The 27185-nt window shown below is 41.7% G+C and overlaps 1 protein-coding gene across 2 annotated transcripts; it reads left to right on the forward strand.

Moving 5' to 3' along the window:
* Window positions 1-710: 710 nt before the first annotated feature.
* LOC121586315 (small conductance calcium-activated potassium channel protein 3) lies at window positions 711-25986 on the forward strand. 2 transcript variants are annotated; one of them, XM_041902914.1, is made up of 9 exons: window positions 711-1415; window positions 4504-4599; window positions 4907-5188; window positions 14644-14765; window positions 18812-18953; window positions 24026-24136; window positions 24378-24505; window positions 24752-24821; window positions 24975-25986. In XM_041902914.1, exons 1-9 carry the CDS (start codon window positions 960-962, stop codon window positions 25206-25208), a joined length of 1641 nt encoding a protein of 546 aa, XP_041758848.1. In that variant the 5' UTR covers window positions 711-959; the 3' UTR covers window positions 25209-25986. The 2 variants fall into 2 exon arrangements, with proteins under 2 accessions (XP_041758848.1, XP_041758849.1); XM_041902915.1 differs by lacking the exon at window positions 24026-24136.
* Window positions 25987-27185: the final 1199 nt, after the last annotated feature.

Raw genomic sequence — 27185 nt, forward strand, 5'->3', positions numbered from 1 at the left:
AATTTTTCTGACAGAATGACATAGTTTTTTTCCAACAGGTTTCCATTGTCTTATCATATTATCTTGGATGGAAAACCCATAGGGAAATTTCAATATAATGTCAACCATTATCACAGAGGAACATTCCCACTGGGCACAGACGTCAGTTCAACATCTACAGTATGTCATTGGATTTAGGTTAAAAGTTGGGTGAAAAAAAGACAAAATGCCTTTGACAACTTTTTGCAAATCCAATCAGTTTTCCACATTGATTCAACGTCATCACATAGTTTTGGGGGGTTGAAATGACGTCGAAACAACGTAGGATTCAACCAGTTTTTGCCCAGTGGGTTTGTGGTCATGTTTACTGTGAACTGTGAATAGTATGAATGTCTTCTGTGAACTCTCAGCATTCCGCAGGCATATCAACTTCCCCTCTTTTACAACAGAGTTTGTGTTTTTATATGCTTCCCTCTCATACATTTTCACTGTTTTCACTCCATAAACTGGCTGCACTTTCTCACTGTTATCTCTTTCCAAACCCCATAAAATCGTTCAAACAATAACTCAACACCTGTAACAATCCCTAGATGGAGCCCTCACCCTCTATGAACTTAACAATGCAGGATGAGGAGGAGCAACATCCCCTCCTTCCATCAAAAGTGGTCCCTCCCCCTCCTGCTTTTGGCAACCAGTGCGGAAGGAACTACTCATGTCAAAAAGGGGGAGATCACTCAGTGTGGCTCGATGGAACCCAGTCATCACCCACCCTCTCATATTACAACGGCTGCCAATATGTCTCACCCTCACCACGCTCCTCACCCCGAAGGGGAGACAATGAGAAAAAAGTTACGGGGAAGGAGGTGCACAAGGAAAAGAGAGGCGAGAAGCCAGCAGGGAATAAACAGAATGAAGGGCACAAGGATCGGATTTGGGGGAGTAAAACCAAAAAGGCAAGCCCACAGAGGCGCCAGCAGGACATGACATCCACTCAGTCTCCCTACAAAGGACTCCGCATGTCTCAAATGGACTTAAAGGAGACAGAAAGTGGGCCACCCAGTGAAGGAGGTCAAAGGCTGGAGGCCACATCAATGGAGATGCAGGACCGCCAGAGTCTACCCGAGATCATCATTACAACCAAAGATGACTACCAGCCACATGCTCCCAACCAAACACCCAGCTCTGACAAGAATCACCCCAAGTCTGAGGCCAAGGCTGCCTATGGTGGAGGTGAGGAGACCAGTGTTGCGCAGCACAAGGATGGTGTCCATAACTGCCCTCACAAGAAGACCCAGAGCATCGGTCGTAGGCTGGTCCGCCGAAGGGCACTGTTTGAGAGGAGGCAGAGGCTGAATGACTGTGCACTCGCTGCGGGGATGTTTGGAGTGGTGGTCATGATCACCGAGACAGAGCTCTCCTGGAGCATCTACAGTAAGGTCAGCACTGGGAACTAGACCTGGGTTCAAATGCGTGATTTTTATATATACTTTGAGCGTTTGCTTGAGTTTGCTTGGAGTGCCAGATGGGCAGGGTTTGCAGTTTTGGGACTTTTCTATAGATTTATTAAGCCAGGCAAGTTCAACCAGGCACAGATCAAGTATTTATAGAGGCGAAAGAAACGCACACCTATTTAGGCGAGGTGCTGGCTAACGGAGTAAAACACTTGAAAAAGAAAAGGAGAGCCGCACACTCTAGGAGCTCAGATGCAATAATTGAATAACCTAATAACCAACGTTTCGACAAACAAGCTGTCTTCATCAGGGTATAATGACAAACACTGCGGGTCACTAGTTTATATAGTGTCAAAGGACACACGCAGGTGTCTGTAATCATGGCCGGGTGTGGCCTAATAGCATTGGTTAATTCACAGATAAACAGAACATACATGAGTGTCACAGAAAACTGCTTGACAACACCTTTTACAAGAAACTCAGAAGTGACCCCACTTCCCAATTTCAGAACACCATCTTTACTGTCCTAGATGGGTATTTAAGTTCTGGTCAAATCACCAAAAAAGAACCCAATTTTTTTGGCTATTCAACACCCTAAAATTGCCACTTTCTATACTTTGCCGAAATTACACAATCATTTTACAAAACCTCCAGGGCGCCCTATTGTAGCGGCATTGATGCAGTAACAGCCCCTGTTTTTATTAGACCTCTCGCAGAACAGCTCCCCTCCTTTGTAAAGGACACCAGCAGTATGATCTCTATTATTGAATCTCTTGATCCTCTCCCTGATAATACCTTGTTAGTTACTTTTGATGTTGAGTCGTTATATATACGAATATTCCACACATTTTATTTTGCAACGTGACCCAAATGAACTACCTTCCAGTGCATGCATTATAACACTGGCTGAAATAGTACTTACACACAACTACTTCATGTTTCTAAATGATTTCTTTATTCAGACGAAGGGTACTGCTATGGGATCCCCTATGGCTCGTAACTATGCTAATTTGTATGTGGGTTACATTGAGAAACAGTCAATTTTCAATCCTCTCAAAAATATTTTCTTGCATAACATTATTATTTGGAAACGGTACATTGATGATATATATTTGTTATATGGAGGGGTGACTTAAAACAGCTCCAGCCATTCTATGCTTTTCTTAACTCTTGTTCTGAGCACCTGAGATTTACTATGCAATGTGACACACGTCAAATCAGTTTCATTGATCTTCTGATTTTGTGTGAGGATAATGTTCTATACACTGATCTTTACAGGAAACCTACTGATCGTAACAGTTTGTTGAGGGCTGATAGTTGTCACCCGCTTCCCTTGAAAAACTGTTTGCCCTACAGCCAATTCTGTCAAATCAAAAGAATTTGTAAAAAACTATCAGATTTCGACAGAAATATGGCTGAGACGCAAAGAGAATTCAAGGAGAGGGGGTACAAAAATGGTCAGATTAATACTGCCATTGAGAAAATTCAAAACAAATCAAGACTTGACCTCTTTCAGGGACAGTCTCGCAAAAATAAGCATTCTTGCGTTCTAACTACACGCTATTCAAAGTGCTCTGAACAAATTAAGGGAATCGTTCACAAACATTGGCACATTCTAAGATCCGATGACAGTATTGGTAATGTGTTTTCGGACCCTCCCCTGGTTGTATTCTCGTGGGGCAGAAATCTCAGAGATCAATTGGTAAACTCGGATTTACCACCCCAAAATAACCCTGCACAACGTCTATTTGCGCCTCTACCGGATAGAAACTACAAGTGTAACGGCTGTGCTCAATGCAATGGCACTTACAAATGTAGATCCTTTAAACACCCCCGAACAGGGAAACAGATCCCAATCAAAGGTGTTATTACGTGCTCCACTAAGGCAGTTATTTATCTTATAACTTGTCCTTGTGGTAAGCATTATGTGGGTAAAACAAAGCGCGAATTAAAAGTACGAATCTTGGAACATCGTAGCACCATTAGGTGCAAAAACTCGACATACCCAGTCGCTGCCCACTTTTTGGAAGCGAACCACTCGATTTCGTCCCTACGTTATATCGGCATCGAACATGTCACCCTCCCTAGGAGAGGGGGTGACCTCGACAACTTATTGTTAAAACGAGAGGCTGCCTGGATCTTTAATTTAAAGACCCTTGCTCCCTTCGGTCTCAACTTAGACTTTGATTTGAAGCCATTCTTGTGATTATTGTGATTTTGCTATTCATTGTAAATGTTTGTGGGCCTATGTAGCCAAGTTGTATCTATGATCGTATGCTATCCATGTTTTTTGTATGTTCTGTTTATCTGTGAATTAACCAATGCTATTAGGCCACACCCGGCCATGATTACAGACACCTGCGTGTGTATATAAACTAGTGACCCGCAGTGTTTGTCATTATTTTATCTTTATTTAACTAGGCAAGTCAGTTAAGAACAAATTCTTATTTACAATGACGGCCTACACCGGCCAAACCCGGACGACGCTGGGCCAATTGTGCGCCGCCCTATGGGACTCCCAATCACGGCCGGTTGTGATACAGCCTGGAATCGAACCAGGGGGTCTGTAGTGACGCCTCAAGCACTGAGATGCAGTGCCTTAGACCGCTGCGCCACTCGGGAACCCTGATGAAGACCGCTTGTCTGTCGAAATGTTGGTTATTAGGTTATTAAATTATTGCATCTGAGCTCTTAGAGTGTGCAGCTTTACTTTTCTTTTACAGATCAAGTATTTGAAATGCTTGGGTAATTAGTGAGAAATAAGGAGTTCAAACGTACAGACAATTATTTGAAGGCCTTCAGTATTTGTTGCTGAATTAAGGTTACTGTGGCCAGGATTCAATCAGAGGCGCGTTGTAAAGCGCTGTGGACAATGCGCCTTTTAAAGGAAATGGTCCTGCGTTGGCGGAGATCGTATAAATCGGCTCAATCGGAAATTACCTTTAAATGTCAAACACGCTACAATGTGCCTAGAATTTAATCCTGGCTGTATGTTATAAGAAGACATATTTGCCTAAATGAAGGTTACTGTATGTTAAGATACGTGTGTCCACTACATGTGTGTTCCCTACAGAGCTCCATATATTCCATGGCTATGAAGTGTGTTATCAGCCTGTCCTCTCTTATCCTGCTGGGTCTGATCATTGCCTACCACATCTGTGAGGTGCAGGTAATTTCGCCTCTCTGACTACCTACTACACTGCCCATACTCTCACTATCTTAAACTAGCTATGTGATCCCTCAGCTTAGATTATTTGAAGTCATTCTACTCTACAATAGTTTTTGTTATATACCAGACTATAGTATAGTAGAGGTTCTATTGCTAATGAGGAAAGTAGATGGTGACAGAGGGCAACCTTGTCTGGTACCTCTCATTATATAATTTATTACACTTTGACTACACTCTCAGTGACACTGTACTTCCTCTATGCTCTAACTCTGACATGGCTTTGTACCCATACTCCCATCACTGTTAGCTCTACATCCATGATAATGGATCAGAGGACTGGCAAATTGCCATGACAATGGAGCGGGTGAGCCTGATCGCCCTGGAGCTGTTTGTAGCGGCGGTACACCCGTTCCCAGTGGGTCTGCCATTGTCATGGCAAGCCATGTCCCCCACGCTGTCAGAGACAGAGCTGGAGATCGTGCTGGCTCTGCCCATGTTCCTGCGACTCTACCTCCTGGGTCGTGCCTTGATGCTGCACAGCCGACTCTACACAGACACCGCCTCGCGCAGCATTGGCGCCCTCAACAAGGTCAACATTGGTCACCATGCAAGTGATGCAGCCTCTCCCTCAAATCTTAGTTACTTGCTTTAATGGACCTGTACATACTCAGGTTGTACAATAGCCGGAATGGTTTTGACTTGAAGTTCAGTAGTAAGTACCTTCTCCTTCAAATCGAAACGAATGTAAAGCAGCCCATTGGATTCCACAACACTTCCAGCAGCTACTCACCCCAACGCTAGGTGTTGCATTTTCATAGAATCCAATGGGCTGCTTTAGCATTGGCTAGCCGAGCATGCTGACAAAAAAGGCAGTTTAATAAAAACTAGTAGTATTTCAATCTTCTCGATATGGGATACTTAGAAGTACAGCTACATCTTCCATCCTTGGATTGAGGTACGTTTTCAAGCCATATCCCTCATTTGTCACTGTGGGTCAAACAAACAGTGGGGGAAAAAAGTATTTAGTCAGCCACCAATTGTACAAGTTCTCCCACTTAAAAAGATGAGAGAGGCCTGTAATTTTCATCATAGGTACACATTAACTATGACAGACAGAAATTCCAGAAAATCACATTGTAGGATTTTTAATGAATTTATTTGCAAATTATGGTGGAAAATAAGTATTTGGTCACCTACAAACAAGCAAGATTTCTGGCTCTCACAGACCTGTAACTTCTTCTTTAAGAGGCTCCTCTGTCCTCCACTCGTTACCTGTATTAATGGCACCTGTTTTAACTTGTTATCAGTATAAAAGACACCTGTCCACAACCTCAAACAGTCACACTCCAAACTCCACTATGGCCAAGACCAAAGAGCTGTCAAAGGACACCAGAAACAAAATGGTAGACCTGCACCAGGCTGGGAAGACTGAATCTGCAATAGGTAAGCAGCTTGGTTTGAAGTAATCAACTGTGGGAGCAATTATTAGGAAATGGAAGACATACAAGACCACTGATAATCTCCCTCGATCTGGGGCTCCACGCAAGATCTCACCCCGTGGGGTCAAAATGATCACAAGAACGGTGAGCAAAAATCCCAGAACCACACGGGGGGACCTAGTGAATGACCTGCAGAGAGCTGGGACCAAAGTAACAAAGCCTACCATCAGTAACACACTACGCCGCCAGAGACTCAAATCCTGCAGTGCCAGACGTGTCCCCCTGCTTAAGCCAGTACATGTCCAGGCCCGTCTGAAGTTTGCTAGAGTGCATTTGGATGATCCAGAAGAGGATTGGGAGAATGTCATATGGTCAGATGAAACCAAAATATAACTTTTTGGTAAAAACTCAAATCGTCGTGTTTGGAGGACAAAGAATGCTGAGTTGCATCCAAAGAACACCATACCTACTGTGAAGCTTGGGGGTGGAAACATCATGCTTTGGGGCTGTTTTTCTGCAAAGGGACCAGGACGACTGATCCGTGTAAAGGAAAGAATGAATGGGGCCATGTATCGTGAGATTTTGAGTGAAAACCTCCTTCCATCAGCAAGGGGATTGAAGATGAAACGTGGCTGGGTCTTTCAGCATGACAATGATCCCAAACACACCGCCTGGGCAACGAAGGAGTGGCTTCGTAAGAAGCATTTCAAGGTCCTGGAGTGGCTTAGCCAGTCTCCAGATCTCAACCCCATAGAAAATCTTTGGAGGGATTTGAAAGTCCGTGTTGCCCAGCGACAGCCCCAAAACATCACTGCATGGAGCAAGGAGATCTGCATGGAGGAATGGGCCAAAATACCAGCAACAGTGTGTGAAAACCTTGTGAAGACTTACAGAAAACGTTTGACATGTGTCATTGCCAACAAAGGGTATATAACAAAGTATTGAGAAACTTTTGTTATTGACCAAATACTTATTTTTCACCATAATTTGCAAATAAATTCATTAAAAATCCTACAATGTGATTTTCTGGATTTTTTTTCCTCATTTTGTCTGTCATAGTTGACGTGTACATATGATGAAAATTACAGGCCTCTCTCATCTTTTTAAGTGGGAGAACTTGCACAATTGGTGGCTGACTAAATACTTTTTTCCCCCACTGTATTGGCATAGCATTGTTTCGACTTGAATGAGAAGGTACTTACTACTGAAATCAATAATATTTACACAATCATTGTGCGGTGTCTCCACAACGCTTGTGTAATTATTGTATTTTTATATTTTTTACAACTTGAGTGTATACGGGGACACTATTATGACAGTGACACTACAGTACATTCTGCTTTGTCCCGCACCCCTCCTCCGTCTCCCACTCTCTGCCGTGTTGTCCTGAGTTTCTACCAAATCCTCCCTCTGTAATTCCTTCCCTTGTTATTGCTTTTTAACACTGATCAAACTGATGACCTTGAACTTCCCATTTGGCTTTGCAAACCTCAGATTCATGCAAACCTCAGATTCATGTTGTGTTGAATTGTGGTTATTGGACCATTCTCTGCATTCTCACTGTGGATATGTATATATTGTCATGGAAATTACCACCAGGGACATCTGAAGTCAATATTAAATTAATCATTCTTTATTATCAGCTAGCTAGAGAGGTTCCAACCAACTCAATGCACCATAGTACACATGTCGGTCAGGAGCTCCGCCAGGGCAGTCACGTTAGCTCTCTTATATACTACTTACACAGACAAGTTATATTTGCATGATTTAGCTTATTCATTATGCATAATTAATTCATCATTAACGTTTGGTTCATGCATGTGACCGACCAATACCTCACAAGGCATCTTCTATACAAGCTGAGACCTTGAAACTGAGGCACTCCTTTCGGTTCTCAAAACAATGTTCTGGGTGTACTGCCAAATTGCAGATACTGATAGTGAGGATTCCTCCCAGGCACGATCATGAACCCAGTCTAATTGTTTATTAGAAAACCACAAATACAATTTTCCTTCACAAATATATATATATATATATATATATATATATATATATATATATATATATATATATATACAGTTGAAGTTGGAAGTTTACATACACCTTAGCCAAATACATTTAAACTAAGTTTTTAACAATTCCTGACATTTAATCCTTGTAAAAATTCCCTGTCTTAGGTCATTTAGGATCACCACTTTATCTTAAGAATGTGAAATGTCAGAATAATAGTAGAGAGAATTATTTCTTTCAGCTTTTATTTCTTTCATCACATTCCCAGTGGGTCAGAAGTTTACATACACTCAATTAGTATTTGGTAGCGTTGCCTTTAAATTGTTTAACTTGGGTCAAACGTTTCGGGTAGCCTTCCACAAGCTTCCCACAATAAGTTGGGTGAATTTTGGCCCATTCCTCCTGACAGAGCTGGTGTAACTGAGTCAGGTTTGTAGGCCTCCTTGCTCGCACACGCTTTTTCAGTTCTGCCCACAAATGTTCTATAAGATTGAGGTCAGGGCTTTGTGATGGCCACTCCAATACCTTGACTTTGTTGTCCTTAAGCCATTTTGCCACAACTTTGGAAGTATACTTGGCATCATTGTCCATTTGGAAGACCCATTTGCGACCAAGCTTTAACTTCCTGACTGATGTCTTGAGATGTTGCTTCAATATATCCACATAATTTTCCTTCCTCATGACGCCATCTATTTTGTGAAGTGCACCAGTCCCTCCTGCAGCAAAGCACCCCCACAGCATGATGTTGCCACCCCCGTGCTTCACGGTTGGGATGGTGTTCTTCGGCTTGCAAGCAACCTCCTTTTTCCTCCAAACATAACGATGGTCATTATGGCCAAACAGTTATATTTTTGTTTCATCAGACCAGAGGACATTTCTCCAAAAAGTACGATCTTTGTCCCCATGTGCAGTTGTAAACAGTAGTCTGGCTTTTTTATGGCGGTTTTGGAGCAATGGCTTCTTCCTTGCTGAGCGGCCTTTCAGGTTATGTCGATATAGGACTCGTTTTACTGTGGATATAGATACTTTTGTACCTGTTTCCTCCACCATCTTCACAAGGTCCTCTGCTGTCGTTCTGGGATTGATTTGCACTTTTCGCACCAAAGTATGTTAATCTCTAGGAGACAGAACGCGTCTCCTTCCTGAGCGGTATGACGGCTGCGTGGTCCCATGGTGTTTATACTTGCGTACTATTGTTTGTACAGATGAACATGGTACCTTCAGGCATTTGGAAATTGCTCCCAAGGAGGAACCAGACTTGTGGAGGTCTACAATGTTTTTTCTGAGGTCTTTGCTGATTTCTTTTGATTTTCCCATGATGTCAATCAAAGAGGTACTGAGTTTGAAGGTAGTCCTTGAAATACATCCACAGGTACACCTCCAATTGACTCAAATGATGTCAATTAGCCTATCATAAGCTTCTAAAGCCATGACATCATTTTCTGGAATTTTCCAACCTGTTTAAAGGCACAGTCAACTTAGTGTGTAAACTTCTGACCCACTGGATTGTGATACAGTTAATTATAAGTGAAATAATCTGTCTGTAAACAATTGTTGGAAAAATTACTTGTGTCGTGCACAAAGTAGATGTCCTGATTGACTTGCCAAAACTATAGTTTCTTAACAAGAAATTTGTGGAGTGGTTGAAAAATGAGTTTGAATGACTCCAACCTAAGTGTATGTAAACTTCCGACTTCAACTATATACAGTGGGGGAAAAAAGTATTTAGTCAGCCACCAATTGTGCAAGTTCTCCCACTTAAAAAGATGAGAGAGGCCTGTAATTTTCATCATAGGTACACGTCAGCTATGACAGACAAAATGAGGGAAAAAAATCCAGAAAATCACATTGTAGGATTTTTTATGAATTTATTTGCAAATTATGGTGGAAAATAAGTATTTGGTCAATAACAAAAGTTTCTCAATACTTTGTTATATACCCTTTGTTGGCAATGACACAGGTCAAACGTTTTCTGTAAGTCTTCACAAGGTTTTCACACACTGTTGCTGGTATTTTGGCCCATTCCTCCATGCAGATCTCCTTGCTCCATGCAGTGATGTTTTGGGGCTGTCGCTGGGCAACACGGACTTTCAACTCCCTCCAAAGATTTTCTATGGGGTTGAGATCTGGAGACTGGCTAGGCCACTCCAGGACCTTGAAATGCTTCTTACGAAGCCACTCCTTCGTTGCCCGGGCGGTGAGTTTGGGATCATTGTCATGCTGAAAGACCCAGCCACATTTCATCTTCAATGCCCTTGCTGATGGAAGGAGGTTTTCACTCAAAATCTCACGATACATGGCCCCATTCATTCTTTCCTTTACACGGATCAGTCGTCCTGGTCCCTTTGCAGAAAAACAGCCCCAAAGCATGATGTTTCCACCCCCAAGCTTCACAGTAGGTATGGTGTTCTTTGGATGCAACTCAGCATTCTTTGTCCTCCAAACACGACGAGTTGAGTTTTTACCAAAAAGTTCTATTTTGGTTTCATCTGACCATATTACATTCTCCCAATCCTCTTCTGGATCATCCAAATGCACTCTAGCAAACTTCAGACGGGCCTGGACATGTACTGGCTTAAGCAGGGGGGACACGTCTGGCACTGCAGGATTTGAGTCCCTGGCGGCGTAGTGTGTTACTGATGGTAGGCTTTGTTACTTTGGTCCCAGCTCTCTGCAGGTCATTCACTAGGTCCCCCCGTGTGGTTCTGGGATTTTTGCTCACCGTTCTTGTGATCATTTTGACCCCACGGGGTGAGATCTTGCGTGGAGCCCCAGATCGAGGGAGATTATCAGTGGTCTTGTATGTCTTCCATTTCCTAATAATTGCTCCCACAGTTGATTTCTTCAAACCAAGCTGCTTACCTATTGCAGATTCAGTCTTCCCAACCTGGTGCAGGTCTACAATTGTGTTTCTGGTGTCCTTTGACAGCTCTTTGGTCTTGGCCATAGTGGAGTTTGGAGTGTGACTGTTTGAGATTGTGGACAGGTGTCTTTTATACTGATAACAAGTTCAAACAGGTGCCATTAATACAGGTAACGAGTGGAGGACAGAGGAGCCTCTTAAAGAAGAAGTTACAGGTCTTTGAGAGCCAGAAATATTGCTTGTTTGTAGGTGACCAAATACTTATTTTCCACCATAATTGGCAAATAAATTCATAAAAAATCCTACAATGTGATCTTCAGGAAAAAAAAATCTCAATTTGTCTGTCATAGTTGACGTGTACCTATGATGAAAGTTACAGGCCTCTCTCATCTTTTTAAGTGGGAGAACTTGCACAATTGGTGGCTGACTAAATACTTTTTTTCCTCACTGTATATATATATATATATATATATATATATACAGTGGGGAGAACAAGTATTTGATACACTGCCGATTTTGCAGGTTTTCCTACTTACAAAGCATGTAGAGGTCTGTAATTTTTATCATAGGTACACTTCACCTGTGAGAGACGGAATCTAAAACAAAAATCCAGAAAATCACATTGTATGATTTTTAAGTAATTAATTTGCATTTTATTATATGACATAAGTATTTGATCACCTACCAACCAGTAAGAATTCCGGCTCTCACAGACCTGTTAGTTTTTCTTTAAGAAGCCCTCTTGTTCTCCACTCATTACCTGTTAACTGCACCTGTTTGAACTCGTTACCTGTATACAAGACACCTGTCCACACACTCAATCAAACAGACTCCAACCTCTCCACAATGGCCAAGACCAGAGAGCTGTGTAAGGACATCAGGGATAAAATTGTAGACCTGCACAAGGCTGGGATGGGCTACAGGACAATAGGCAAGCAGCTTGGTGAGAAGGCGCCAACTGTTGGCGCAATTATTAGAAAATGGAAGAAGATCAAGATGACGGTCAATCACCCTCGGTCTGGGACTCCATGCAATATCTCACCTCGTGGGGCATCAATGATCATGAGGAAGGTGAGGGATCATCTCAGAACTACACGGCAGGACCTGGTCAATTACCTGAAGAGAGCTGGGACCACAGTCTCAAAGAAAACCATTAGTAACACACTACGCCGTCATGGATTAAAATCCTGCAGCGCACGCAAGGTCCCCCTGCTCAAGCCAGCGCATGTCCAGGCCCGTCTGAAGTTTGCCAATGACCATCTGGAAGATCCAGAGGAGGAATGGGAGAAGGTCATGTGGTCTGATGAGACAAAAATATAGCTTTTTGGTCTAAACTCCACTCGCCGTGTTTGGAGGAAGAAGAAGGATGAGTACAACCCCAAGAACACCATCCCAACCGTGAAGCATGGAGGTGGAAACATTATTTTTGGGGATGCTTTTCTGCAAAGGGGACAGGACGACTGCACCGTATTGAGGGGAGGATGGATGGGGCCATGTATCGCGAGATCTTGGCCAACAACCTCCTTCCCTCAGTAAGAGCATTGAAGATGGGTCGTGGCTGGGTCTTCCAGTATGACAATGACCCGAAACACACAGCCAGGGCAACTAAGGAGTGGCTCCGTAAGAAGCATCTCAAGGTCCTGGAGTGGCCTAGCCAGTCTCCAGACCTGAACCCAATAGAAAATCTTTGGAGGGAGCTGAAAGTCCATATTGCCCAGCGACAGCCCCGAAACCTGAAGGATCTGGAGAAGGTCTGTATGGAGGAGTGGACCAAAATCCCTGCTGCAGTGTGTGCAAACCTGGTCAAGACCTACAGGAAACGTATGATCTCTGTAATTGCAAATAAAGGTTTCTGTACCAAATATTAATTTCTGCTTTTCTGATGTATCAAATACTTATGTCATGCAATAAAATGCAAATTAATTACTTAAAAATCATACAATGTGATTTTCTGGATTTTTGTTTTAGATTCCGTCTCTCACAGTTGAAGTGTACCTATGATAAAAATTACAGACCTCTACATGCTTTGTAAGTAGGAAAACCTGCAAAATCGGCAGTGTATCAAATACTTGTTCTCCCCACTGTATATACACACTACCAGTCAAAAGTTTGGACACACCTACTCATTCAAGGGATTTTCTTATTTTTACATTGTAGAATAATAGTGAAGACATCAAAACTATGAATTAACATATATGGAATCATGTAGTAAATAAAAAATTGTTAAACAAATCAAAATATATTTTATATTTGAGATTCTTCAAAATAGCCACCCTTTGCCTTGATGACAGCTTTGCACACTCTTGGCATTCTCTCAACTAGCTTCACCTGGAATACTTTTCCAACAGTCTTGAAGGAGTTCCCACATATGCTGAGCACTTGTTGGCTGCTTTTCCTTCACTCTGCCGTCCGATTCATCCCAAACCATCTCAATTGGGTTGAGGTCGGGGGATTGTGGAGGCCAGGTCATCTGATGCAGCACTCCATCACTCTCCTTCTTGGTCAAATAGCCCTTACACAGCCTGGAGGTGTGTTGGGTCATTATCCTGTTGAAAAACAAATGATAGTCCCACTAAGCCCAAAGCAGATGGGATGGCGTATCGCTGCAGAATGCTGTGGTAGCCATGCTGGTTAAGTGTGCCTTACATTCTAAATAAATCACAGACAGTGTCACCAGCAAAGCACCCCCACACCATAACACCTCCTCCTCCATGCTTTACTGTGGGAACCACACATGCAGAGATCATCCGTTCTCCCACACCGCGTCTCACAAAGACACGGTGGTTTGAACCAAAAATCTCAAATTTGGACTCCAGACCAAAGGACAAATTTCCACCGGTCTAATGTCCATTGCTCATGTTTCTTGGCCCAAGCAGGTCTCTTCTTATTATTGGTGTCCTTTAGTAATGGTTTCTTTGCAGCAATTCGACCATGAAGGCCTGATTCACACAGTCTCCTCTGAACAGTTGATGTTGAGATGTGTCTGTTACTTAAACTCTGTGAAGCATTTATTTGGCCTGCAATTTCTGAGGCTAGTAACTCTAATGAACTCTACCTCTGCAGCAAAGGTAACTCTGGGTCTTCCTTTCCTGTGGCGGTCCTCGTGAGAGCCATTTTCATCATAGCGCTTGATGGTTTTTGCGACTGCACTTGAAGAAACTTTCAAAGTTCTTGAAATGTTCCAGATTGACTGACCTTCATGTCTTAATGATGGACTGTCGTTTCTCTTTGCTTATTTGAGCTGTTCTTGCATTAATATGGACTTGGTCTTTTACCAAATAGGGCTATCTTCTGTATACCTTGTCACAACACAACTGATTGGCTCAAACACATTAAGAAGGAAAGAAATTCCACAAATTAATTTTCAACAAGGCACACCTGTTAATTGAAATGCATTCCAGGTGACTACCTCATGAAGCTGGTTGAGAGAATGCCAAGAGTGTGCAAAGCTGTCATCAAGGCAAAGGGTGGCTACTTTGAAGAATCTCAAATATAAAATATATTTTGATTTGTTTAAGACTTTTTGGCTTACTACTTGATTCCATATGTGTTATTTCATAGTTTTGATGTCTTCACTGTTATTCTACAATGTACAAAATAGTACAAATAAAGAAAAACCCTGGAATGAGTAGGTGTGTCCAAACTTTTGACTGGTACTGTATATATTTTCCTTTATTCTTTTCCCCTAACCCTACCACTGTGGATATTAATATTATTATTACTTGTATCCAGATCCACTTCAACAGCCGTTTTGTGGTCAAAACCCTGATGACAATCTACCCTGGCACTATGTTGATGATCTTCAGCGTCTCTCTGTGGCTAGTCGCTGCATGGGGCCTACATGTCTGTGAGAGGTGAGTGACTACAATTTACATTACATTTTAGTCATTTAGCAGACGCTCTTATCCAGAGCGACTTACAGTTAGTGAGTGCATACTTTTTCCATACTGGCCCCCCGTGGGAATCGAACCCACAACCCTGGCGTTGCAAGCGCCATGCTCTACCAACTGAGCTACAGGAGGGAAAGGGCTAAGAAGGGAAAGGGAGTAGAGAGAGGAAGGAGGGAAATAGGCATTATACTTTTGCCAGGATTCATTCAAAGCAGTGTTAATTTCGTCAACTAAAATAGTGACTACAATATTCGTCAAACACCTATTTTTCAGTGGCAATTGATGACAATAAATAGACCCAGAAAAAAATATAACTAAACGAAAATGATTTTTAATTTCAGTTGACTAAAACAAGACAAGACAAAATCATCTCTGTGACTAAAATCGGACTACTAAGTGGACTGGGCAAGAGTTTTTGGAGAGATTGAGAACTTTTCAGTGATAAGCTCAATTAATATTAGCAGGACAGATGCGCAGTGCAGTTCTGTTCAGCAGTGGGAAGGACTCGTCCATCAAACACAGGCTACATCAGTTGGTGAGCTGCAGGGAAGCAAGCAATCAGTGTGGACAGACAGGCACAGGCTCCGCTCCGGCTCGGCCTCCGATTATAGCCTGCCTACACATTGCACTTGCGAGTCTCTTGCTTCACCACCAGCCTTCTAATTAGCTTTACGAAATCAAAAACAATAGCTGCATTGAGTTTAATAGTAAAATAACAGTCTAGCTATGTTTTTCTCTCCCTTTAGTAGGCTATAGAAAGTAGTCTGTCTTTGAATTTGTAGTCTCTCTCAACCCTACCACTTTTCCCACTGCATTTCATATACAGATTCTGTAGCCAAGTCTACCTCTTTTCCTCAGAGAAAACAGTTTATAATATAATAATAATATGCCATTTAGCAGACGCTTTTATCCAAAGCGACTTACAGTCATGCGTGCATACATTTTTGTGTATGCACGCATACACAAAAGTTTGATTCTACCGTTGAAAAGATGACTCATAATACCGGCGCTACGTTTTTTTCTTTCTATCGTGCATTGGCACAATAGAAAGACATACTCTATGTCGGCTCTATTTATGTAATTTCTATCTGCAACGTTCTAGAACGTTTTTCAACTGAACGTGGCTCTGGTAACATTATCAGTAGCCTATATACAAAGAAAGAAAGGAAAAGGGATAGCAAACAATTTATTGACAACATTTATCTTGCCACTATGCTGTATCTGAATTGGTAAATAACTTTATTTTGAGTTAAAGCTGCAATATGTAACTTTTTGGGCAACCTGACCAAATGCACATAGAAATGTTAGTTATAGATCTGACATTCTCATTGAAATCATGTCTAAGAAGCGGTATATCTGTTCTATGTGCGCTATTTCTATGCTTCCCGTTCTTCTGGGCGAAACAGTCATTAGCTCCCGTTCTACTTTTGGACATCCATGTGGAACGTTGATAACAATGGCAATGACGCGACCGAGTGATGGAGGTGCAACCCATACTACTTTGCCAATACTTTGCGACACCTTCTGGTGATTCTCTCTCTCTTTCTCTCTGTTTCTCTCTCTTTCTCAATGTTTCTCTCTGTTTCTCTCTCTCTCTCTGCTTGTGTGTGTCTGTTTGTTTTGTATGTAATGTGCAATATCTATGTAGGCTGAATTAGGAATTTACATGGCCAGATAATTCTTATATAGGCAAATATAATATTATTCTTATACAGTTGAAGTCGGAAGTTTACATACACCTTAGCCAAATACATTTAAACTCAGTTTTTCACAATTCCTGACATTTAATCCTAGTAAAACTTCCCTGTCTTAGATCAGTTAGGATCACCACTTTATTTTAAGAATGTGAAATGTCAGAATAATAGTAGAGAGAATTATTTATTTCAGCTTTTAATTCTTTCATCACATTCCCAGTGGGTCAGAAGTTTACATACACTCAATTAGTATTTGGTAGCATTGCCTTTAAATTGTTAAACTTGGGTCAAACGTTTCAGGTAGCCTTCCACAAGCTTCCCACAATAAGTTGGGTGAATTTTGGCCCATTCCTCCTGACAGAGCTGGTGTAATTGAGTCAGGATTGTAGGTCTCCTTGCTCGCACACGCTTTTTCAGTTCTGCCCACAAATGTTCTATAGGATTGAGGTCAGGGCTTTGTGATGGCCACTCCAATACCTTGTCTTTGATGTCCTTTAGCCATTTTGCCACAACTTTGGAAATATGCTTGGGGTCATTGTCCATTTGGAAGACCTATTTGCGACCAAGCTTTAACTTCCTGACTGATGTCTTGAGATGTTACTTCAATATATCCACATCATTTTCCTTCCTCATGATGCAATCTATTTTGTGAAGTGCACCAGTCCCTCCTGCAGAAAAGCACCCCCACAGCATGATGCTGCCACCCCCGTGCTTCACGGTTGGGATGGTGTTCTTCGGCTTGCAAGCAACCCCCTTTTTCCTCCAAACATAACGATGGTCATTATGGCCAAACAGTTATATTTTTGTTTCATCAGACCAGAGGACATTTCTCCAAAAAGTACGATCTTTGTCCCCATGTGCAGTTGCAAACCGTAGTCTGTCTTTTTTATGGCGGTTTTGGAGCAGTGGCTTCTTCCTTGATGAGTGGCCTTTCAGGTTATGTCGATATAGGACTCGTTTTACTGTAGATATAGATACTTTTGTACCTGTTTCCTCCAGCATCTTCACAAGGTCCTTTGCTGTTGTTCTGGGATTGATTTGCACTTTTCGCACCAAAGTACGTTCAACTCTAGGAGACAAAACGCGTCTCCTTCCTGAGCGGTATGACGTCTGCGTGGTCCCATGGTGTTTATACTTGCGTACTATTGTTTGTACAGATGAACATGGTACCTTCAGGCATTTGGAAATTGCTCCCAAGGATGAACCAGACTTGTGGAGGTCTACATTCTTTTTTCTGAGGTCTTGACTGTTTTCTTTTCATTTTCCCATGATGTCAAGCAAAGAGGCACTGAGTTTGAAGGTAGGCCTTGAAATACATCCACAGGTACACCTCTAATTGACTCAAATTATGTCAATTAGCCTATCAGAAGCTTCTAAAGCCATCACATAATTTTTTGGAATTTTACAAGCTGTTTAAAGGCACAGTCAACGTAGTGTATGTAAACTTCTGACCCACTGGAATTGTGATACAGTGAATTATAAGTGAAATAATCTGTCTGTAAACAATTGTTGGAAAAATTACTTGTGTCATGCAAAGTATACTTGCCAAAACTATAGTTTGTTAACAAGAAATGTGTGGAGTGGTTGAAAAACGAGTTTTAATGACTCCAACCTAAATGTATGTAAACTTCCGACTTCAACTGTATATGTTTGTCATATTTCTGCTGTTGGGAAGAATAGGTTGTTATACAGAAGAAAATGTAGTAGGACAAAGCTATGTATGTTTGTGCACATGGAATTCAGTGATTTATGTTTACTATAGGTTAATGACTAAAATGTGACTAAAAGGAAAGGGCATTTAGTTGACTAAAATGGCCCACTGTTTTTTTATAATAACTAGACTAAATCATTATTCAAATGACAAAAATGTGACTTAATGATATTTTAGTCAAAATTAGACTAGACTAAATCTAAAAAAGAGTGCAAAAATTAACACTGATTCAAAGGTGCACACTACACTACAGACAATGCACCTTTTAAAGGTAATTTATACTTCAGCCGACATCCGCAGCGTTTACCGTGAATGCAATCTCTGCAAACGTGGGGGAAATGGCCTTTAAAAGATGCATTGTCGGTAGTGCAGTGCGCCGTGTTGCAATGCGACTTTCAATGAATCCCGGCCTTGGTGACTATATGACTTGGACCAACCTGTGCTGTGACTGACATCAGATGGGCCCATCATAAGTTGTCAGTCATATAACAAATACAGTCAAATATCATACTCCTAGACTGAAACGAGTTTATTTGTTAAATGTTAATATGATGAGTGGACAAGACAGAGTAAAGCTGAACCATCATCCTTCCCCTGTCCTATAGACACCACAACTATAAGGACCTGAGCAGTAACTACATGGAGGCCCTGTGGATGGTCTCGGTCACCTTCTTGTCCATTGGTTACGGGGATGTTGTTCCCAACACCTACTGTGGCCGCAGCATCTGTCTACTCACTGGCATCATGGTAAGCAGTTTCTGCAAAGTAGGAAAGGCTCTCGCACAGCTGAGTCGACTTGTTGCAGGTGCGTGGGAATAATTAGATGACGCCTCTATAGAAAATTTAAGAAAAGGGGGTGGGCATCATTGTACAGTGCCTTCAGAAAGTATTCATACCCATTGACTTATTCCACATTTTGTTGTGTTTGTCACGCTCGTCTAAGGAGGAGGACCAAGGCGCAGCGTTGAAGGCAAACATCTTCTTTATTTAATAAATGATCACACGATCAAAACAACAAAACGAAACCGTGACGTCCCTGGTTACATACACCAACCAACACGGAACAAGAAACCACAAACACAAAGTGAAAGACAGACAGTTAAATATGGCTCCCAATCAGAGACAACCAGCTGACACTCGTTGCCTCTGATTGGGAGTCACTCAGGCCAACATAGAAATACAAACATAGAATACACACCCTGGCTCAACATAACAGTGTCCCCAGAGCCAGGGCGTGACAGTGTTACAGCCTGAATTCAAAATTGATTCAATATTTGTTTAAATCTCACCCATCTACACACAATACCTCATAATTTAGAAATGCTACCAAATGTATTGAAAATGAAATTCAGAAATCTCATTTACATAAATATTCACACCCCTGAGTCAATACATGATAGAATCACCTTTGGCAGTGATTACAGCTCTGAGTCTTTCTGGGTAAGTCTCTAAGAGCTTTGCACACCTGGATTGTACATTTGCACATTATTATCTGTCAAGTTCAGTGGCGATTTTAGCATGTAAATCTTGGTGGGGCAAGCTCCCCCAGAAAAATGGGAGATGCATGTCAGCAAAGCCACTACACAACACAACACTAAACAATACATTAATTGCACTATACCGGGGACAAACAGTGCCCACAAACTGTTAGGGCCTACATAAAGTTGTCCCAATAGCAGAGCTTTCCTTTCAGCACCATGGAGTGAATCCATACCACCGCTACACCTGGCTATCAGCGGAGCCTTGTCCGGCAGCGAAACAGTTCATTTACTGCCTTTTTAAAAATCATAGCTGATATCATAGCTGATATGTGGTTACTACTGACTCCTTGTGGATTTGTGTATGTCGATAAGGAAGGAAAATACAATCATGAGGATCCACATTTATATACGTGGTCCTCTGTAGCTCAGCTGGTAGAGCAAGGCGCTTATAACGCCAAGGTAGTGGGTTCGATCCCCGGGACCACCCATACACAAAAAAAAATGTATGCACGCATGACTGTAAGTCGCTTTGGATAAAAGCGTCTGCTAAATGGCATATTATTTATTATTATTATTATATACAATATACCGACACACAGACAGCGCATTGCGCAAACAAAACAACCCTTGCAATATCAACTGGAATTACATGGGTCTATTACTGAAATGTTTGTTGAAAACAAATATTTGAATGGGAAACATGGTTACAGACCCAACAATATTATATAGTATCTCCTCCTCATCAAGAAAAGCACATAAGGTAATTATAATACACAAAGTAAGCAAAACAATGAAATCATTCCAACATTGCCTAAAATCACGAATAAGATACTAATGAGATAGACCTACAGTATATAGGCAATAGGCCTATAACAATTGAGATGTACAAACTATGGCATAAGGAAACGATGAACGGATAAGAGGCAATCCGTAATTTCGATTAAGACATTAATGAGAGCGAGCTAGGACGGACGTAGTTAATATAACTATTTGTTTAGCACTTTTGAAATGTACAGCGACATAATTCAGAACATGGGCCGTTCTTACAGTATTCTCCCTGTACACCAAGTCAGAACCATAGGATAAATAAAGGGGGCATATAAGCAGACAAAGAAAGCTCTTACAATATTCGATGATGACATTTCTCTAAAACATGCTATAGGCTACATGTGCACCACCAAGTCAGAACAGTAGGCTAAGTTCTGAGGGGGAAAGGGACCAAATTATTAGGGTGAGGCACATGGGCTACTAACAGCATACTACACAACATACACTTAGTATTACTTTCTTAGCTACAGTATACATATCTCCCTGGCATATTACATCATTTAGCGAGACATTTTTGGACTCACCATTGTTGGTCTGTGCTCACTTGAACAGGAAGGTGGCACCGCGGTCCTTCTTGTGGGCAAATTCTGTCATCAAACTTTGTCATCAAAGTCTGTCATTCTCTGGATTTATGGTGCTTTCAATACAACTGGGAACTCTGAAAAAAACAAGGTCGAATCATGACTTCAGTGATCTTCAGGTCGGAGCACTAGAAAGAGGCCCGAGTTCTAGACTTGGAATTCTGAGTTGGATGACCGTTCAAAACGTATTTTCCCAGTCAGACTCGTTCTTTTTCGAGTTCCCAGTTATCTCACTGAAGTCTGAGATTTCCTAGTTACGAGTTTCCAGTTGTTTTAAATGCGGCAGAAGTCATGCTGGATTGACAGCATGGCTAATGTATTCAACTTTTTCTGGCCCATGGTGTTGCGTGTGAATGTTTATCCTTTTAAGCTTGAAAAAGAGACCCTTTCAGACAGATGTTTTAAATCCTTAAACCCAGACTTGAACCACACACCTTCTCCACCGAATAGCAGGCAGGGGAAGCAAAATATTGATTGCTTTGCAACGCTGATTCCTTCCAAACCACTCATGTTTATGTCCAATGGCCGATGAGCACCGATACGTTTTATCTATCATTTCTCTTCATATGACAAAGATTGAAAAGGATTTGCCAGTAGATTGTCGACATGATTCATGATGATGACTGCTTGTCTAGCTTGCTAGCTAAGATTTTGAAAGCATGATGTTGACATGTCCAAAGGTACGGTAGACATAACGTGATTTTACATCATTTTATCTGTGGCCAATGACCTTGAGCCTTCTTGGATGGGCATTTCTAATGTAAATCTATGGTAGCACCAAAGGGGGCTTGAACTGCCTACCTCTCCCTGTAGATTCTGCAGTGACGTAGTGTCCCCATGTGTGACAGAACACTGAGCCAATCACGGCGCAACTAAAGAAGATTACCAACGCCTACGCTCTGTATTGTCCACTGACTGCCCCTCCACCACAGAAAGCACTGAGCTAGGCTCTGCCCCACCTGCCCTGAATGACGGGTCGCCACTGGTCATGTTGGTTGTTGATCATTGCTAGATGCCATTTTCAAGTCTTGCCATAGATTTTCAAGCCGATTTAAGTGAAACCTGTAACTAGGCCACTCAGGAACATTCAATGTCGTATTGGTAAGCAATTCCAGTGTATATTTGGTGTGTCTGTTGGAAAGCAGACTGAACCAGGTTTTCCAATAGGATTTTGCTGTTTTTTCCGGGGGGTTTTTATCCTAAAAAAACTCCCTAGTCCTTGCCGATGACAGGCACACCCATAACATGATGCAGCCACCACCATGCTTGAAAATATGAAGAGTGGTACTCAGTGATGTGTTGTGTTGGATTTGCCCCAAACATAACGCTTTGTATTCAGGACATGAAGTTAATTTCTTTGCCACATTTTTTGCAGTTTTACTTTAGTGCCTTATTGCGAACAGGATGCATGTTTTGGAATAGTTGTTCTTCTTTTAACTCTGTCATTTAGGTTAGTATTGTGGAGTAACTACAATGTTGTTGATCCATCCTCAGTGTTCTCCTATCACAGCCATTAAACTCTGTAACTGTTTTAAAGTCACCATTGGCCTCTAAGCGGTTTCCTTCCTCTCCGGCAATTGAGTTAGGAAGGACACCTGTATTTGTGTAGTGACTGAGTGTATTGATACACCATCCAAAGTGTAATTAATAACTTCACCATGCTCAAAGGGATATTTAATGTTTCCTGTCATCGGTCTATTTTTAAAATTTAATAATTCATTTTGACAGTAACCCTCCATTACTGTCAAACTCGGATTCAAAGGCGCATATCAGACCGAGAGCCTAATGCTTCTTAGGCAAATCTTTAAGCATTTTAGTTTAGAAGTGACATTTACAGGGATGGTAAAAACAGCATGATTGCCGTAACAACATCAGGGAAACTGGGCAGAAAGCAAGTGGTGCTTCAAATACAGCAGTTCTGCAAAATCTTTAATTGAGCCTCTGATTCTCCTTAATTGTCGGCCTCAACACGTTATGGAAAGAGATTAACTGTATAGGAAGCTCTGGGGACAGATCGTCTGGATACTGGACAGCCAATAAATTGGCAGATGCAAACAGATTATCATCTTTAGCAGACAACAGTTTTTGAGGGCTTGAACAAAATAAGCGTTTTGCGATTTCGTTTATACTGGTGAACCGGCGTTTGAGTTTTGTGGTTGCAATATCAACAGTCCCTTATCTCTGGTATATCTTGGTGTGCATCATTCAAGACTAAGTTTAAATTGTGTGCAGCGCAATTCTTTCCTCATTGTTAGGCTATTTGATGTATCATTTTTTATAAAAAGTGTATAAATAGAAGCTAAATAGCAGCAAAATACAGTATATAGCTATAAATATTACAATGCAGAATTAAACAATCCCTTGTAAACTAATGTTTTGAAGGTGGACTGACTATTATTTGGCATGAAGACTGGTTTTCCGCACAACAACTTTCTATCCAAGCTCGGAGAAAGCGCAAGGACGGCTTATGTCATGCAGGTTCAGGTACCCTATACAGGACAGTAGGTATATATTTTAAAAAATTAATTGGTAGCTGATTAGTATACTGTGGCATCGAAAATGTATTGTATTTCCAACTTGAATTACTGAACAAGTAATTACATTATTGTCATCAGCCAGCAGTCTAAAAATGGCAGCATTGTGACACCGTATATAGCTTCGTGAAATGTTAGGCTTAACATGAGAAAATTACAACCAAATAGGCCTACCAATAAACATTTATCAATTAGCTAAAGCAATGCTATACATGCCCTGGCACCACAGAAAGCCTATCATCGATTCGATAGGCATGCAGCCGCATAGACCTTGCAGTGGTCCAGAGAAACTGCGTTACTCCAGTGAGAGCAGTATCATAATTTTCATAATTTCACAGTATTATTCCAACCTGTTTATTTCTCTCTTTCACACATGCACACAAACACATACACAGGGGGCTGGTTGCACAGTGCTGGTGGTTGCCGTGGTTGCCAGGAAACTGGAGCTGACTAGGGCAGAGAAACACGTCCACAACTTCATGATGGACTCCCATTTTACAAAAGGGGTAAAACTCACCTGATTTAACATGTGAATGTATTCAATAGTGGTCTTTGGAACCTTGACTTAACATGTGATGTGAGATACATTCAATGGTGGCCTGTAGAGTTGTATGAATCATGGCACCCTATTCCCTATATAATAGTACACCGATCCAAAGTAATACACTACGTAGGGAATATGGTGCCATTTAGGACACAGCCATAGAAAATTGAGTGTTGGACGAGGAAACAATTGTTCTCTTCCAGATAAAAATTGCTGCAGCAAATGTACTAAGAGAGACTTGGATGATCTACAAACACACCAAGCTTGCCAGGGAGAGAGACCACTGTAGAGTACGCATGCACCAGAGGAAGCTGCTACTCGCCATCCACCAGTAAGGCACCAATCAGAACACACTTCCCCAAGTAACCCACCAATCAGCTTAGATATTCCCCTCTGAGATATCACACATTACATCACATGCCCAGGTGTGTTACAACTCTAGAACTTGTGAAACGCCAACTGTAATATAGAAATGGTAATTCTCTGGTCATCATGAATTATATTTTCAATTTGTTGTACCTGTCCTGTGCTTATTTCTGAATGTTAGATATCTTCTTCCTCTGTGTGTTCTCCCCAGGCTGCGTGATGTGAAGATGGAGAGGAGGAAGTTGGCTGATCAGGCCAACACGCTTGTGGATCTCTGCAAGGTGAGACGGGCAGTCACCCCATAGGTTCACCCACTACTGTTGCAACAACCAAATATGACCAATATTCTAGAGAAGGTAGCAATCAACTATCTTCTAAATGTTCTCATTGCCCCCTCTCATTCTCGTACCACTCTGCACCTCTTTCCCATGTAGATGCAGAATCTGATGTATGACGTGCTGTCAGAGGTGAGTGGATTCCGAGGGGACCTGGAAACACACATAAACAGTCTGCAGCAGAATGTGGAGGAGCTGAGAGAAGGCTTCAGGACCCTGATGCCCCTCCTCTCCAGCACCCTCTCCACACAGAACTCTTCCATCCGCCACCTGCTAAGGGAGAGGGAAGAGCAGCCAGACACGGAGAATGGGAGGGCAGGATATGTAAGATAGGAAGACAGATGGCAGGTATGGGTTGTTTATAGTCATGGGAAGAGGTAGAGAGTGATGGGGAGCAGTTGGGATCAGGATAATTATGGGATTTAGGTCAGGCTAGAATTAAATTAGATTTATTTCAGGCAGGAAATAAGGCTACATATCATGTTATGGGTGTAATGTCAAATGAAGAGGTGGAAAATTAAAATGACATTTCATAAGACTAACTATTTAAAGCTTACCTAAATAAAGCAATAAGTGGATGGAATTTTTTAACTGTAGAATATATATTTCACCTATTTTGGTAATCTTTCCTAAAAAAAACATGATAATACTAGTCTTGATTGCAACGTTGTCTGAATAACAATTAAAGTGTATATTGTTGTGTTAGCCAGCATTTGTCTATTAATAGTTGTAAATTGAAAATGTACCCGAGTTTCATAATTGTAATTATAAAAAATGTATTCAGTTGTAATTTCACAGTAAGTGAAAGATAGTTTGGCATAAGTATTATCTCCAAATATCTACTTTTTCCTGAAAATTGTATAATAATTTACAGTAATGTTAGGAATAAATAAAGTGATATACATTTTGTCAGACTAAAGTCTTATTTTGGTGTCAAATTGTTAAACTTAAAGTGCAATCAGTATTCAAACTCAATCATCTCCAGCACCAAACCAGTGTCCACATTTGTAAAAACAGCGCGTTTCTATGATATGTTGTTAAAAAGACAAGGTCCTAAAAAAAATGCTTCTGTGACACAGGGTAGGATAGATGCTGCATTCAAAACAACTGGGAACTCTGTACTCGGAAATCTCCGACTTCAGTGCGTTCAAGACAACTGGGAACTTGGGGGGGAAAAAACGAGCTCGGACGGGAAAAATAGTTTTGAACGGTCATCCAACTTAAAATTCCAAGTATAAAATTCTGGCATCTTTCTAGAGCTCAGACTTTCCGACCTGGAGATCACAGATGTCATGATTTGTACTGAAAACACCTTAAAAGTTACAAAAAAAAGTGAATTTCAAAACCTGCAACGAGTTTCTAGCCAAAGGGATTGTATTTTCTTGCTCCTGTTGGGTTGTAGTTTGAAATACTTGCTACACCAGATGTGAATGGTTACATGTATGAGGAATGTATATGGTGGGGTCAATGGAGGTTGGATAAGAAGTCAACTTTTTCAGGACCCTGTCTTTCAAAGATAATTAGTAAAAATCCAAATAACTTCACTTTCCCATGCTTGCTCAATGAACCATAAACAATTCATGAACATGCACCTGTGGAACGGTCGTTAAGACACTAACAGCTTACAGACGGTAGGCAATTAAGGTCACCGTTATGAAAACTTAGGACACTAAAGAGGCCTTTCTACTGACTCTGAAAAACACCAAAAGAAAGATGCCCAGGGTCCCTGCTCATCTGCGTGAACGTGCCTTAGGCATGCTGCAAGGAGGCATGAGGACTGCAGATGTGGCCAGGGCAATAAATTACAATGTCTGTACTGTGAGACGCCTAAGACAGCGCTACAAGGAGACAGGACGGACAGCTGATCATCCTCGCAGTGGCAGACCACGTGTAACAACACCTGCACAGGATTGGTACATCCGAAAATCACTCCTGCGGGACAGGTACAGGATGGCAACAACAACTGCCCGAGTTACACCAGGAATGCACAAGACTGTCAGTGCTCAGACTGTCCGCAATAGGCTGAGAGAGGCTGGACTGAGGGCTTGTAGGCCTGTTGTAAGGCAGGACCTCACCAGACAAAACCGGCAACAACGTCGCCTATGGGCACAAACCCACCATCACTGGACCAGACAGGACTGGCAAAAAGTGCTCTTCACAGACAAGTCGCGGTTTTGTCTCACCAGGGGTGATGGTCGGATTTGCGTTTATCGTCGAAGGAATGAGCGTTACACTGAGGCCTGTACTCTGGAGCGAGATCGATTTGGAGGTGGAGGGTCCGTCATGGTCTGGGGCGGTGTCACAGCATCA

The sequence above is a fragment of the Coregonus clupeaformis genome, chromosome 17, assembly GCF_020615455.1.
Source record: "Coregonus clupeaformis isolate EN_2021a chromosome 17, ASM2061545v1, whole genome shotgun sequence".
Classification (NCBI taxonomy): Eukaryota; Metazoa; Chordata; class Actinopteri; order Salmoniformes; family Salmonidae; genus Coregonus; species Coregonus clupeaformis.